The sequence below is a fragment of the Simochromis diagramma genome, unplaced genomic scaffold (genome assembly GCF_900408965.1).
Source record: "Simochromis diagramma unplaced genomic scaffold, fSimDia1.1 OVJJ01000141.1, whole genome shotgun sequence".
In the NCBI taxonomy this organism is placed as follows: domain Eukaryota; kingdom Metazoa; phylum Chordata; class Actinopteri; order Cichliformes; family Cichlidae; genus Simochromis; species Simochromis diagramma.
In genome coordinates this window covers 141,726-155,213 of record NW_024387350.1, presented here as the reverse complement: position 1 = coordinate 155,213, position 13,488 = coordinate 141,726, and the positions used below count along the sequence as shown (strand labels likewise).

The 13,488-nt window shown below is 42.1% G+C and overlaps 1 protein-coding gene across 1 annotated transcript; it reads left to right on the top strand.

The window, feature by feature from the left end:
- Positions 1 to 1,463: 1,463 nt before the first annotated feature.
- On the top strand, positions 1,464 to 2,781 carry LOC120718471 (tripartite motif-containing protein 29-like; the record flags this gene model as incomplete). The annotated part of the gene is given in 3 exon segments (XM_040007018.1): positions 1,464 to 2,346; positions 2,348 to 2,432; positions 2,434 to 2,781. Coding segments are annotated over 3 exon segments (564 nt in total), but the record flags the coding sequence as incomplete, so codon positions are not given.
- Between the last annotated feature and the right edge of the window lie 10,707 nt (positions 2,782 to 13,488).

The following is a 13,488-nucleotide window of genomic DNA, read 5'->3' as shown; positions in this document are numbered from 1 at the left end:
CTTCCCCTGTATCATTAAACCTGTGAAAAGATGGAATCGTGTCATCAGAGTCTTAATGTAAGGAAGGAGTTTAGCTGACTGCCAAATCATAGCAGAGCCAGTAGAGAATCCAAATGTTTGATTTCTCTTTCTTGTGATTTTTTTTTTTTTTACCAACCTCTCCAAGTATGCTCATTGGCTCTGAAATAGGAAAAGACAGAAGCTCTTAAAATGAGAGCAAATGCAGATTTGCATGGTTTTTTCTTTTCTTTTCTCTCTAACCCCTTAAAACAGAATGCCTTATTAAGTCATGGAGCATCTACACTAACATCTCCTAGAACTGTTCATTGATGGTGATTTGTGGCCCTCTGCGGATGAGAAGATGAACTGCATGATGTCAGTTTAAAGGCAAGTCTACCACACATCTGTTTGACCGTCACCAGTTAATCTGTGACACAAGTTAATCTGCCGGCATTGTGGCTCGTCTGGAAAAGCAGGTGTATCGATAGACATGATAGGTTTATATAAACATGCGGTTTTAAGCTCTAATGACTCAAATGAAAGCTAGTTCAGATAATGTTTCAAAAGACCTACCCAGTGTTACAAAGTGGACTGACTTCCACAGTAAATACTGCTGTGTGCAGACAGGGGACAGGTGTGCAGCTCACACCAGAATACAGTTTGTGGGGTTCATCTTGACTTGTGCAAGCATGTTTGTTTGTTTGTTTAAAAATGTTTATGCACCATCTCTCTCTCCAGCAGGTGGCAGTGACATCTTCTTTATAAATGTAATACTTCAGTTGAGGCTTTTAAAGCAGATTGACAACTTATTGTATATATAAAAAAAGATGACACCTTTCCCCCCTGCAGATATAGATCTCACGTGGCACTCATCTGTACTACTTTCAGCCATTTTAGTCTTTTTTTTGGTTTGTTTCTAGAAAATATTCAGGGATTTTAAGAGACAAGGACAAAGAAAGAAAAACGATATAAATAAAAACATCAATTAGAAAGAAGCTCCAGCCTTTGATTTTTTTTAAAGTGAGAGGGGTAACAGACTTCAGAGGGGACCTTGACATTGTCATGGGAACTGTCTTTTTTCCCCACCACATTTGCACAGGTTACTCAGAGACAGCCACCTGCTGGTTGTTGGAATTTGCCCCAGGATTCTGCAAACAGTGTAATAGTAAAACAATATAGGAGGGGTCATATATGGTGCATATAAGGATCCGAGCCCAGAGTGTACCTTGAGAGATGGTTTTTGGCACAAACCTGAGATTTGTAATAGGGTGGTGGGAAAGTTCCTGATTTAAATCCTGGCTGAAGCCTTTCTGTGTGGAGTTACGATGTTTCTTCCATGTTAATCAGTCCAAAGACATGCATGTTAGGTGTATGTGAGGCAAATTAATACTTGAAGTGTACAGAATAAAATGCTGTATACATTTTTAAGATAATAAGATTATAAAAGCAACATGAGTTGCCATTTCACTGAGTGTGGGAAATGCATACCACAGATTTAAGGTTTCTTACCACTGCTTTGAATACACAGACTAGTTTGTAATAATTTTAATATTTTTTTTGCTCCGTTAATTCATATTTAATTAAACCTGATCATTATAGATGAGGAATCTTTTAATACAGCAGTGAGAACAGTGTTTATAAGTTGTGCTTTAAGTGAAATGTATTCAAATGATTAAGACTGTTATGTTTTCATGTCTAAGTTAAACACAATGTTGTGTGATAGTAGATGTTTTTCTGCTCCCTGCTCTGAAGCATTAACTAAAATTTCATCTGTGGTGGAATTTTCTGTTAATAAAATCTGCAACACAATCAGCTGTGGCCAAGCTACTGAAATTACTGCATGCAGGAGAGCAAACACAGACATCAAACAGTTATACAATCAGGAGAGCTCTAAAACAGAATTGGAGCTTCCACTCCTTTATGCATTCCAAAGAAGAGGGAAGGAAGTCATAAACTGATCATAACACATGTCACGCGGCTCGCTATGAAACCTAATGGAACAATGGGTATGCTGTTTCATGCCTTTGGCGTTATCAGCAGCTGCAGAGGGAGTTGTTTTCTTCAACTACTGAGGCTTAAATAAGTTCATCTAGTTTTAGAAACTTCCACTGAACAGTCTATTACAGTGTTTCAGTGTTTCATTTGCATAAGTATTTAACACTTTAAACAAGAAAAATGGAAATTTTCCATTACAGATCACTGGTTTAGTAATGAGATGAAGCTGAAAGCCATCAAATTCTGTTTATCTTGTCCAGCCTCTTACTGTGAGAAACATTTCCAACCTCACTATGATGCAGCTCCATTAAAGAAACACAAGCTGGTGGCCCCCTCCAAGAAGCTCCAGGAGAACATCTCGTCATGATGAGGTGATGAAGATTTTCTGTCGTACTGATCAGCAGAGTATCTGTTATCTCTGCACAGTGGATGAACATAAAAGGCCATGAAACAGTCCCAGCTGCAGCAGAAAGGACTGAGAAGCAGAAGGAGCTCGAGGTGAGACGACTAAACATCCAGCAGAGAATCCAGGAGCGAGAGAAAGATGTGAAGCTGCTTCAACAGGAGGTGGAGGCCATCAATGGCTCTGCTGATAAAGCAGTGGAGGACAGTGAGAAGATGTTCACTGAGCTGATCCGTCTCATCCAGAAAAGAAGCTCTGATGTGAAGCAGCAGGTCAGATCCCAGCAGGAAACTGAAGTGAGTCGAGTCAAAGAGCTTCAGGAGAAGCTGGAGCAGGAGATCGCTGAGCTGAAGAGGAAAGACGGCGAGCTGGAGCAGCTCTCACACACAGGGGATCACAACCAGTTTCTACACAACTACTGTCACCACCAGAGCCAAAGACCAGAGTTGGATTCTTAAAAATCACACTGGATCCAAACACAAGCATACAGACAGCTTTCATTATCTTAAGGAAATCGAGAAGCTATGGCATATTACGATCAAGAGTCTTACACTAGTAATCCGGACAGTGTTTAGACAGGTCCTGAGTAGAGAGAGTCTGACTGGACGTTGTTACTTGGAAGTGAAGTGGTGTGGGATAGGAATTCCTGTAGTAGTCGCATACAAGAATATCAGCAGAGTCGGGATGTCAGATGAATGTTGTAGGAGCCATATGAGTAGTGATGGGCAGATGAAGCCCCATGAAGCACTGAAGCTTTTCATCCAACTGGTTCACCCCAACGCGAAGCTTCATGAAGCTTCATTTGCTCTAGCAGGACACCTACTGGACGTAAAAAATAATAGCTGGCATGAATTTGAAGAGTGTGGCATTTTGCACACAGCCTGTAAATGTCAACAACAAAAGGAGTGTGTAAAACATGTATATTGTAGTTGTTATGGATAGGAGTAGCTTTGGGTCACGTGGTGTCAGTAATAGTGATTGCTATATCACCTGTTCACGGCCCGAGGGAAATTTTGTGAATGAGTGGGTGATGGGGGAAGTCGACTTTTGCTGACCGCTCAACCTTGGAATGTTTTTGATCACTGTTTTTCTACGGATTTTAAGGATTTGATAACAAATAAAGGAGTTTTAACTTGGAACTTTGACTAACGTTTTAAACAGCGGGCGCGTCAACATTATTCCCCTATTCAGCTGCTCAGCGACTCAAAGGCTTGACAGTCGCCAACAGTAGTGATGGCAGTATACTGTGTATATTTATACTGGCAGTATGGGAAATGATTATTTGGAAATGCTTGAAATGGAAATGATCATTTACTGTGAGGTGAGGTGTGGTTGGGGTGTGGACAGTAGTTGTGCTTTTGTAACATTGAGGTATGGACAGCTACACACTGAGGCTTTGAGCCTCAGTCCTGCCTGTTCACATTTTATTCTGTAAAAACTAAATTTTCACTGCTTTTACGACCTTTTTAGTGGGGAGAACATAGCTAGGATTTAATGATTTAACAAATCTTTTGAATCCTTTGTCCTCCACAATGCTAAATGGCTGTGAGTCCTCAATCACCATGCTGACCAGGTCTTCATCTATTTGAGATTGTTCTCCTGAGGAAAGACAATAAAGACAAAGCACAAATATAAATATCACACACGTAACTTATAACAGTTGTATAATATTGTTATATCATTTAGTAACATTACTGCATGCTATATTATCATGGCATTTGATGGCTCACCTGGTCTTGCTCCACAATCGGTGTTCCCCTTATTCTCATGCAAAGCTCTGTAGTGCCTAAGCATGGATGAGGTGTTGTTGTTATATCCCAGCTCCCTGGCACATAGCAAACACTTCACCTTGTACAAAAGTACAGACAGCTTAACATAAATTGTATTGCACCATCAGTATTATGAAAATACATCTTCTGTAGAAATTTACATACCTTGTTGGGAGGAATAAGATCAAAAAGGAAGATGGCGCCGGTGAGGTCGGCTGCCGTCACGACTGCTCCGACCACTTTTTCTTTGTCTTTGTTTTTTAAGTTAGTTTTCAGCGTTTCTAAATCGGCAAAATCATCACCATTGGGTACATTAGGTATGACAGTGACACTCTTGTTTCTATTGGTATACAATGTACTCACAATTCGAAGTTTTTAACTCCGGATCCGAGCTGGCCGAGTGAGATCTCGAGGGAGAACAAAGGGAAGCGGAGGCGGCCTAGAGGGAAGCGAGCCGGCGTCAGGAACAGGCTGAGAGCTCGTGCACACCGCACACCTCTGCCTAGCATCCTGCTCGCCAACGTCCAGTCACTGGAGAACAAGCTTGACGACCTCAGGGCCAGGATAAAGTTCCAGAGAGACATTCGGGACTGCAATCTCCTCTGCTTCACCGAGACATGGCTGAACCCAGCGGTGCCGGACCACGCCATCCAGCCGGCCGAGTTCTTCTCGGTTCACCGCATGGACAGGACACGGGACTCGGGGAAGTCAAGGGGAGGCGGCGTGTGTTTAATGGTGAACAACAACTGGTGCAACAGTGCGAACGTTGTTCCTCTCACACGCTCCTGCACACCAAATCTGGAACTACTGTCCATCATGTGTCGTCCTTTTTATCTACCTCGGGAATTTACATCGGTCATTGTAAGTGCCGTTTATATTCCACCACAAGCGGACACGGTCACCGCCTTATGCGAGCTGCATGAGGCACTCACACAGCACCAGACACAACACCGGGACGCTGCGCTTATTGTGACGGGGGACTTTAATAGCGCCAACCTCAAACGCGCAGCGCCGAACTTTTATCAACACATCACCTGCCCCACCAGAGGTGAAAGGACACTGGACCACTGCTACACTACGGTCAAGGACGGCTACAAGGCACAATCCCGCCCCCCGTTTGGCAAATCTGATCACGCCGCCATTTTCCTCATGCCAAAATACAAACAAAGGCTGAAACAGGAAGTTCCGGTTCAGAGGAAGGTCGCGCGCTGGACGGACCAATCGGTGGCCGCGTTACAGGACGCACTCGATGACGCAGACTGGGACATGTTCAGGAACAGCTCCGACGATGACGTCAACGTGTTTACGGAAGCGGTTGTGGGATTCATCGGGAAACTAGCGGATGATACCGTGGAGACAAAGACTATCACAACGTTTCCCAACCAGAAGCCGTGGGTGGATAAAACCATCCGCGACGCTCTGAGATCCCGCACCGCTGCCTACAACACGGGACTCATGACGGGGGACATGGACCCGTACAAAGCCGCGTCATATAACGTGCGGAGGGCGGTGAAAGAGGCGAAGCAGCGCTACGGGAGGAAACTAGAGTCACAACTCCAACAGAGTGACTCTAGGAGCCTGTGGCGGGGACTAAGGACAATAACGGACTATAAAGCACCAACAACCGGTATGACGAACGCGGCCGTGACTCTGGCAGACGAGCTGAACACTTTCTATGCTCGCTTCGAGGCTGCAGCTAAGGTCTCCAACAATGCTAGTGTTGGCGGCGCTAACGGCTGCAGACAGGAAGATACTGCCCGCACCGGAAACGTGCTCGTCATCTCCGAGCATGAAGTAAGGAGAGCCTTCAAGAGAGTGAACACCAGGAAAGCAGCAGGACCAGACGGCATCCCAGGTCGTATCCTAAGAGACTGCGCATACCAGCTAGCTCCTGTGTTCACTGAGATATTCAACATCTCTTTATCTCAGTCGGTGATCCCCACATGCTTCAAAGAGTCCATCATTGTTCCTGTCCCGAAGAAACCCCACCCTGCTTCTCTCAATGACTATCGCCCTGTAGCCCTCACCTCAGTAGTGATGAAGTGCTTTGAACGCCTGGTCAGAGACTTCATCATTTCTTCACTACCAGACACACTGGACCCACTACAGTTCGCTTACCGTCCAAATCGTTCCACAGACGATGCCATCTCTCATCTCCTCCACACATCACTCACTCACTTGGACACTAGAAGGGGGAATTATGTTAAAATGCTCTTCATAGACTACAGCTCTGCATTTAACACCATAATTCCCTCCACACTCACCACCAAGCTGGAGCATCTGGGACTCAGCTCATCTATGTGTCAGTGGATCTCCAACTTCCTAACTGGCAGACCACAGGCAGTAAGGATGGGCGGACATGTCTCAGCCTCCACCACTCTCAGCACTGGAGCACCCCAGGGGTGTGTTCTGAGCCCCCTGCTGTACTCTTTGTACACATATGACTGTGTGGCCACTACCAGCTCCACCACCATCATCAAGTTTGCTGACGACACCGTCGTGGTGGGCCTGATCTCTGATAACAACGAGACGGCCTACCTGAAGGAGATTAGGAATCTGGAGAACTGGTGCCAGAGGAACAACCTCCTTCTAAACGTCAGTAAGACAAAGGAGCTGATAGTGGACTTCAGCACTAAGCAGGAGAGGAACTACCAGGCCCCTGTCATCAACGAGTGCCCAGTGGAGAGAGTGGACAGCTTCAAATACCTCGGAGTTCACATCACGCAGGACCTGTCATGGTCCTGTCACATCAACACCGTGGTGAAAAAGGCCCGACAGCGTCTCTACCACCTCAGACGCTTGAGAGACTTCCAACTGCCCTCCAAGGTGCTCAGGAACTTTTACTCGTGCACCATAGAGAGCATCCTGGCGGGAAACATCTTAACCTGGTTCGGGAACAGCACCATGCAGGACAGACGAGCTCTACAGAGGGTTGTGCGGTCAGCTGAGCGCACCATCCGTTCCGAGCTCCCTGACCTGCACTCAATCTACAGCAGGCGGTGCTGGACCAAGGCCAGGAAGATCGTGAAGGACCTCAGCCATCCCAACAACAGACTGTTCTCTCTGTTGAGGTCAGGAAAGCGATTCCGCTCCCTGAAGACCAACACAGAGAGACTGAGGAGGAGCTTCTTCCCGCAGGCGATACGGTCTCTCAATCACACCACCACACAGTACTGACCCACACATACAGTTCTTACACACACACTGGACTTTCTGGACTTTGTTTTTGCACAACACTGGTCACTATATTCTTCATTTCCGGTTAATACTTGTACAGCTGCTGTTATTGTGTATATATTTATTTATATTTAGATTTCTTCATACATTCTTATATAGTTCTATATTGTGTATTGTGTATTTTGTTGTACAGTTATTTTATTTTCAACTTTAATTTATATATTTTATCTTATTCTTCCCAGTTAAATTTACCCTTCATTCTAATTTGTGTTGTACAGTTATTTCATTTTTAACCTTAATTTATATTTTATTCCTTCCTAGTTAAATTTACCCTTTTTAATTTTTCTTTTTAATTTTTCATATTTATTTCCTATCTTATTCATAGCCTTTCCTTTTTTTGTTTTCTTTGGGTCACGAGCAGTTGTCCAAGCATTTCACTGCATATCGTACTGTGTATGACTGTGTACGTGACAAATAAAATTTGAATTTGAATTTGAATTTGAAAATGTTCCCACACAGGGGAGGACATCCTCCTCTTCTTAGCTGGCTCCATTCTCTCCTGACTTTCTCTCCTCACTCTCATAAACCTCCAAACTGTCTCCAAACTCTCACTAACCGCAACTCTCCATCAAACACCCACATTTTTGAATGAAGTCTGAGGGGTTTATATCGCTGTCATATCTCGCGGCAAAGTTCGAACCACTTCATGAACCAGTCACGTGGTACAGCCGGGCAGCGAGGCTTCGGACGTCATCATTTTCAGCTCCTCCCATAAATGAAGCAAGCCTCGATACGCGCTTCGCGGAAACGCCCCCTCCATTACTCGACACACGCTCCGAAGCCTCGATACAGAACGCCCCATCACTACATATGAGTTGTTTCCGTCTGACTAAGTGGGTTGGTTTAAATGGACTCACTGTATTGGTGCATGGGTGTGGGGCGTGTCTCATGGGTGTGGTAGATAATAAATGTGGTTGCACTCACCTGTTCACTTCACCTGATGTTGATGAGCAGAAAGGTAGGGTGAGCGCGAGGCAAAACTTTCTGTTGACCGCAACTTGAATGATTTGATATATTTGACTGTAACTTGATGGTGTTTGTATATTTGAGTACTAATTGATGCCATAGACCAGGTTGTAATTTGACATAATAGTTAGTGCAGTTATTGATAAGTTGCAGTTATTTGTTTGTGCAATCTGTGCGTTTGTTTAGTAGTTAATCCTATGTGCCGATGTATATATTGGACGGTTGCATGTGGAAATAAAGAAGCAAATGATACAGAAGCGTATGGTATGCGTTTATTGTTGCGCGTCATCAGGGTCCTCATGTTTAGCCTGCCGCGGCCATTGGTTGGAGCTTTGGATGGAATGATAAATCTTGGGCATTATGTTGTGACATGAAAGTTGCTTTCGAGCCAATGTGTTATACATTTTGGCACAAGAAAATCAAAACCTCTCCAATGGGAGATTGAGAGACCAGTGTCGGAGTGTCAAAGAACAGCTTTGAAATTCTCATGAGTTTTTCGCTGTCTTTCTACAGCGTCTCTGAAACCATGACTCTCCTCCACAAAGTCCAGACCACATTCACTCAGCCGCTCTATGCTGGACTTTTTTTTAAATTTTTTTATTATGACAATGACACTGCAGAGTTCATTAAACTAAAATAGACAGAAGTCATTAAGGGACGCCTGTTAACAAGTGTGTTTTAGTTTCCAGTTTTCTTTGGTCTTCATCACTGCTGTCCTTTTTCTTCTCTGCACAGAGATCACCTTTGTGACTACACGTTATTTCTTGATTTGTATTTTCTGAACTTGTGTTTTGTTAACTTAATCATGTAAGAATTATTTGAATTTGTTTAGAAAGTATATTCTCTCTTGCTTTCTTGTTTCTGGAGGAAAAAAAACATTATATCACATTTGAAGCAGGGGGTGATTACAATGACTGTTAAAACAACCACTACTCACAGAAAACTGGCCACATGTTTACATTTACAAAGCTTTCAGCTTCTAAGAATTGCTCTTAGTCACCAACTTATAAGAAAACTTGAGTGTTCTAAGAATTACCCTTCAAAGGAAGAAAAGATAGGTTATTCAGAACAAATTGTAAAGTGTAAAATGACTGAAGAGTTTTTTAAAGAATTTAGAAAGAAAGAGAAGGAAAAGTGTAGTACAAAAAGACATCAGAAATGCCTGTTTTGGCACGTTGGCCTGAAAAGTCATACCCAATGTTTCTATTTACTCTATATTTAATACTATTAAATAATCAGATTTCTCAACTGTGCCTTATTGTCCACATTCTGGAAATGTGGACTGGAAACTCCCCTGCCTCCCCTCCAGAGATCTGCACCTACTAACAGACTTAACTTTCACATTCACAGATCAAAATGACGCTCTTTAATCATTTTAGAGCAGTTTGTCATTTCAATCAAATACATGGAAAACGAATAGCTACACGGAGTCTTCTTTGAAATCTAAAAAACAATGTATGACAGTGGTTAAATAAAGTCTGGAAGCAAGGGCGTAGATTTGGTTTTGGCGTTGGTGGGGACCGAACTCTGCCCTGTTTCTTTTTTTTTCCTTTTTGTCTTTGCTGCTTGATAAAAGGAGAAAAATACTTGCATACATATGCTATTCTACATGTTTCTAAACCATTTAAAATTACAATTCATAGTTTTATATGTGAATTATATAATGTTAAATTACTATTAAACAAATGACTGACTAAGTATTTTAGGCTTTAGTTTACTTCAGTCATATTCCATATAAAAATAGAGTAATGACAATAAAAGAATATGACTTTAAAGATTTAACAACATTACTTCAGATATAGTGCACCAACATCTCTTATATTTTGGCACTAAGGGAACACTGAATGACCTGGTGGTTTTTGTCCATAAAACTACTCATCTAAGATTACCACAAAGTAAAAGATCTCTCAGCAAAATTATGCAACATTTTAGGCACTATTGCCCCGATCAAATTAGTCAGCTGGGATTTTTTTTCTTCTAAACATGAATAGTTTCTTCTAAACACATAAATCAGGTATCATACAAAAATAAAAATAGCTTCAAATACAGTCATGACAGTAAATGAATTTGACTTTAAGGACTTAACATTACTTCAGTTATAGTGCATTGTTACGGATTCAAATATTGGGGATGGATACAAGAGGAAAAACCACAATAACAACACTGGTCCGGCCGGGTTGAGTCAAACGATGATTTTAATGATCACACGCGTAGAGCTGGGCGATAGAATGATAACGATATGTATCGCGATATAACTTTTACTCGATAGAGAAATTAAGCTATCGCGATAGACCTCGCCGCTCTTGTCCTCTTTTTAAAAAAAAAAAAAAAAAAAAAAGGTCAGCCAATCCAAATTAAGTAGCGCAGAGCCGAACCAATCGCAGCCGCAGCGTCACGTCGTGTGACTTGTTACGTACAGCACAAGTGCCAAGCCGCACGTGTGTTTGTTTGGGAAGCAGCCAGCGGGTAATGGAGCCAGCGCATAATGGAGGAAATGAGTGTGCCGACTAGAAAAATCAACCGAGCGTGACCGAAGAGAAAACAGATGATGGTTCCAACGCCGGAGAGATTGTCGAACGGAAGAGCCATAGAAGTTCCGTAGGGTGAAGGTATTTCGGCTATTTCAAGTCTGACAAAAAACAGAGTAGCGTGCACTGTAAATTGTGCCGAAAGCAAGTCTGGAAATACAATAAACTGGTGCATGCGTCACACTGTGCGCCACGTTATTGTTTCGGTGAAATGAATTTCTACAATACTGTTAATTCTACTCTCTGCAGTGTTTAAATGCTTACATTTACACACAGTTACTGTCCCTCCACACATACGACTCGGTTCTGCTTCTATGCCCCAGCTTTGTTTACTTTTTCCCACCGAGGCTTCTAGACTTCTGATTGGCCAACATTTCTGCACGGTTAGGAATCTAGCGCCACCTGCTGCTTTGGCATGTTCATAGCAGCGTTTTCCTTCATTTCTGCCTTTATGTGTGGACGGGATTATTTTTAAAACGAAAACGGAAAATCTCCGTTTTCAAAAATACCCGTGTACGTGTGGACGTAGCCTCAGTCTCTGACTGGAAGCGCTAATTCGTCATTCGGCTTTTGTCAGACTAAAGTAACTGTTAAAACTGTTTGAAAAGCTAAGCTATACAACAAGGAGAGATTGAGAATTTCCTTTTAGTTCTCAGTTTATTTGATATTGACAAAAGTTAGTCAGTTTTGTCTGTTCTTCTTTAAAACAAACTAAGATTTATTTTTAGAATTAATATTTTGTTTCTAAGTGGAATTGACAATTTAGTCTGTTTCGTTTGTTCTGTTTTGAAACTTAAACGCTTTAGCGGCTGCCTTTTATGTAGTTTGCAATATTTGCCTTTATTTATCTGAAAAAGTCTCATGTTCCTTAAGTACATCTACCCTGTTGAACTTATTATGGGAAATAAATATTTAAATAAAAACAAGCTGCTGATTATTTCACATTTTACTTGTGAGCAACGGCACATTTAAATCTTACAAATATAGTTATTTGGCTTATATCGTGATAGATATCGTTATCGCCTGAAATGAAAAAAACATATCGTGATATGAAAAAATCTCATATCGCCCAGCTCTACACACGCGTGGGAGATGGACACCGTACGCAGACAGCATCAGATCTCAAAATGGTGGAGCATTGATCAAACTCTTATAGCCTCTAGTGGCCCCCACCTAATCATAAAAGCCTAAACATTCACGTTCTTTCTCTCACACAGCGCCTAAGCTACGACCTTGGCTCCCTGTTTATCTGCTCCTGCTGAGATGGGGCAGAAAACTCCAGTATGTTCTGTTCTCTTCCAATCAGACAAATAAGGCGATGACTTTCTGCGAACAGTATTTCTTATAACTCAGCAGTATAATGCATCATAAAACAATATCATTCATTCACAATAAATCAGCAGTCTAATGTAATGCAAATCAGTTTAACAAATGGAAGAGTTACCACCTTCTAATTCAGGAGAATAATGCAAACTAAAACTACATAATAATTTACAATCTTTAATTAGGGGTCTAACATGGCATAAAATAATATTATAATCCCTCACTACCAACATCTCTTATACATTAGCACTAAGGGAACACTGAATGACCTGGTGGTTTTTGTCCATAAAACTACTCATCTAAGATGACCACAGAGTAAAAGATCTCTCAGCAAAATTATGCAACATTTTAGGCACTATTGCCCCGATCGGATCAGTGAGCTGGGATTTTTTATTCTCAACATGAACAACTGTTACAGCAACAGACATGGACTACTGGTGTCCCACACAACAACTCAATGTCCACAATGTGAAGCAGCCAAACACACGCCTGCTCCTCTCGTTAACTGAGATAAACTGCTGGCATGTTTGTTTTAAATCTATACTGTCCAGTCTCTCCTGGTGGACCTTAGCCATGTTTTTAGTCTTCTGAGAGCACTGAAGCTTCCTTCAGCCTCAGTACCTGCGTTTTATCCTCAGATTACAATTATTATTCTGTGCTTGATGTGCCTCACCTTTGGCCCTGGCTCCTCCCCTCTGACTGCACTAGGACATATTGCCACCTGATAAAATAACACATTGATTTGTGCCATATAAAAAGTGAGACGTGTCAATTCAGATTCTTTGTCAAACATACACTAATGAATCAATTTACATCAGCAGCCTAACAACTGTCATGATAATAAATACTAGTTAATCTATAGCACCAAATCATCAGTCAGTCACCTGTGAACTCACCTCTTCACCTCTGTCCGAGCTACAACATGGCAGAGCTGCCTCTGTCACCTGATGAATAACAGTGAGCCATTCCACATACATGCAGTCACACATGTGCTTCAAATACAGTCATGAACCACCAAGTCATCATCCAACTTCACCTGTGATCTTGTGTCACCATTACTCTCTGAGCTTTGTGTTGGTTCTTCTGTCACCTGACAAATAGGACATACATGACAATAAGAATAAAATGTGAAGCTGCTTCAGTGTTTCTGTCACTTTGTGCAGATCTTGACTCATCAGTAATGTTTGTAGTGTGAGTGTGCTTTTAAAACAATTTGTGCAAAGTGCACTCCAAGGTGGAATATTTGCAAAATCATGACTACCTCATG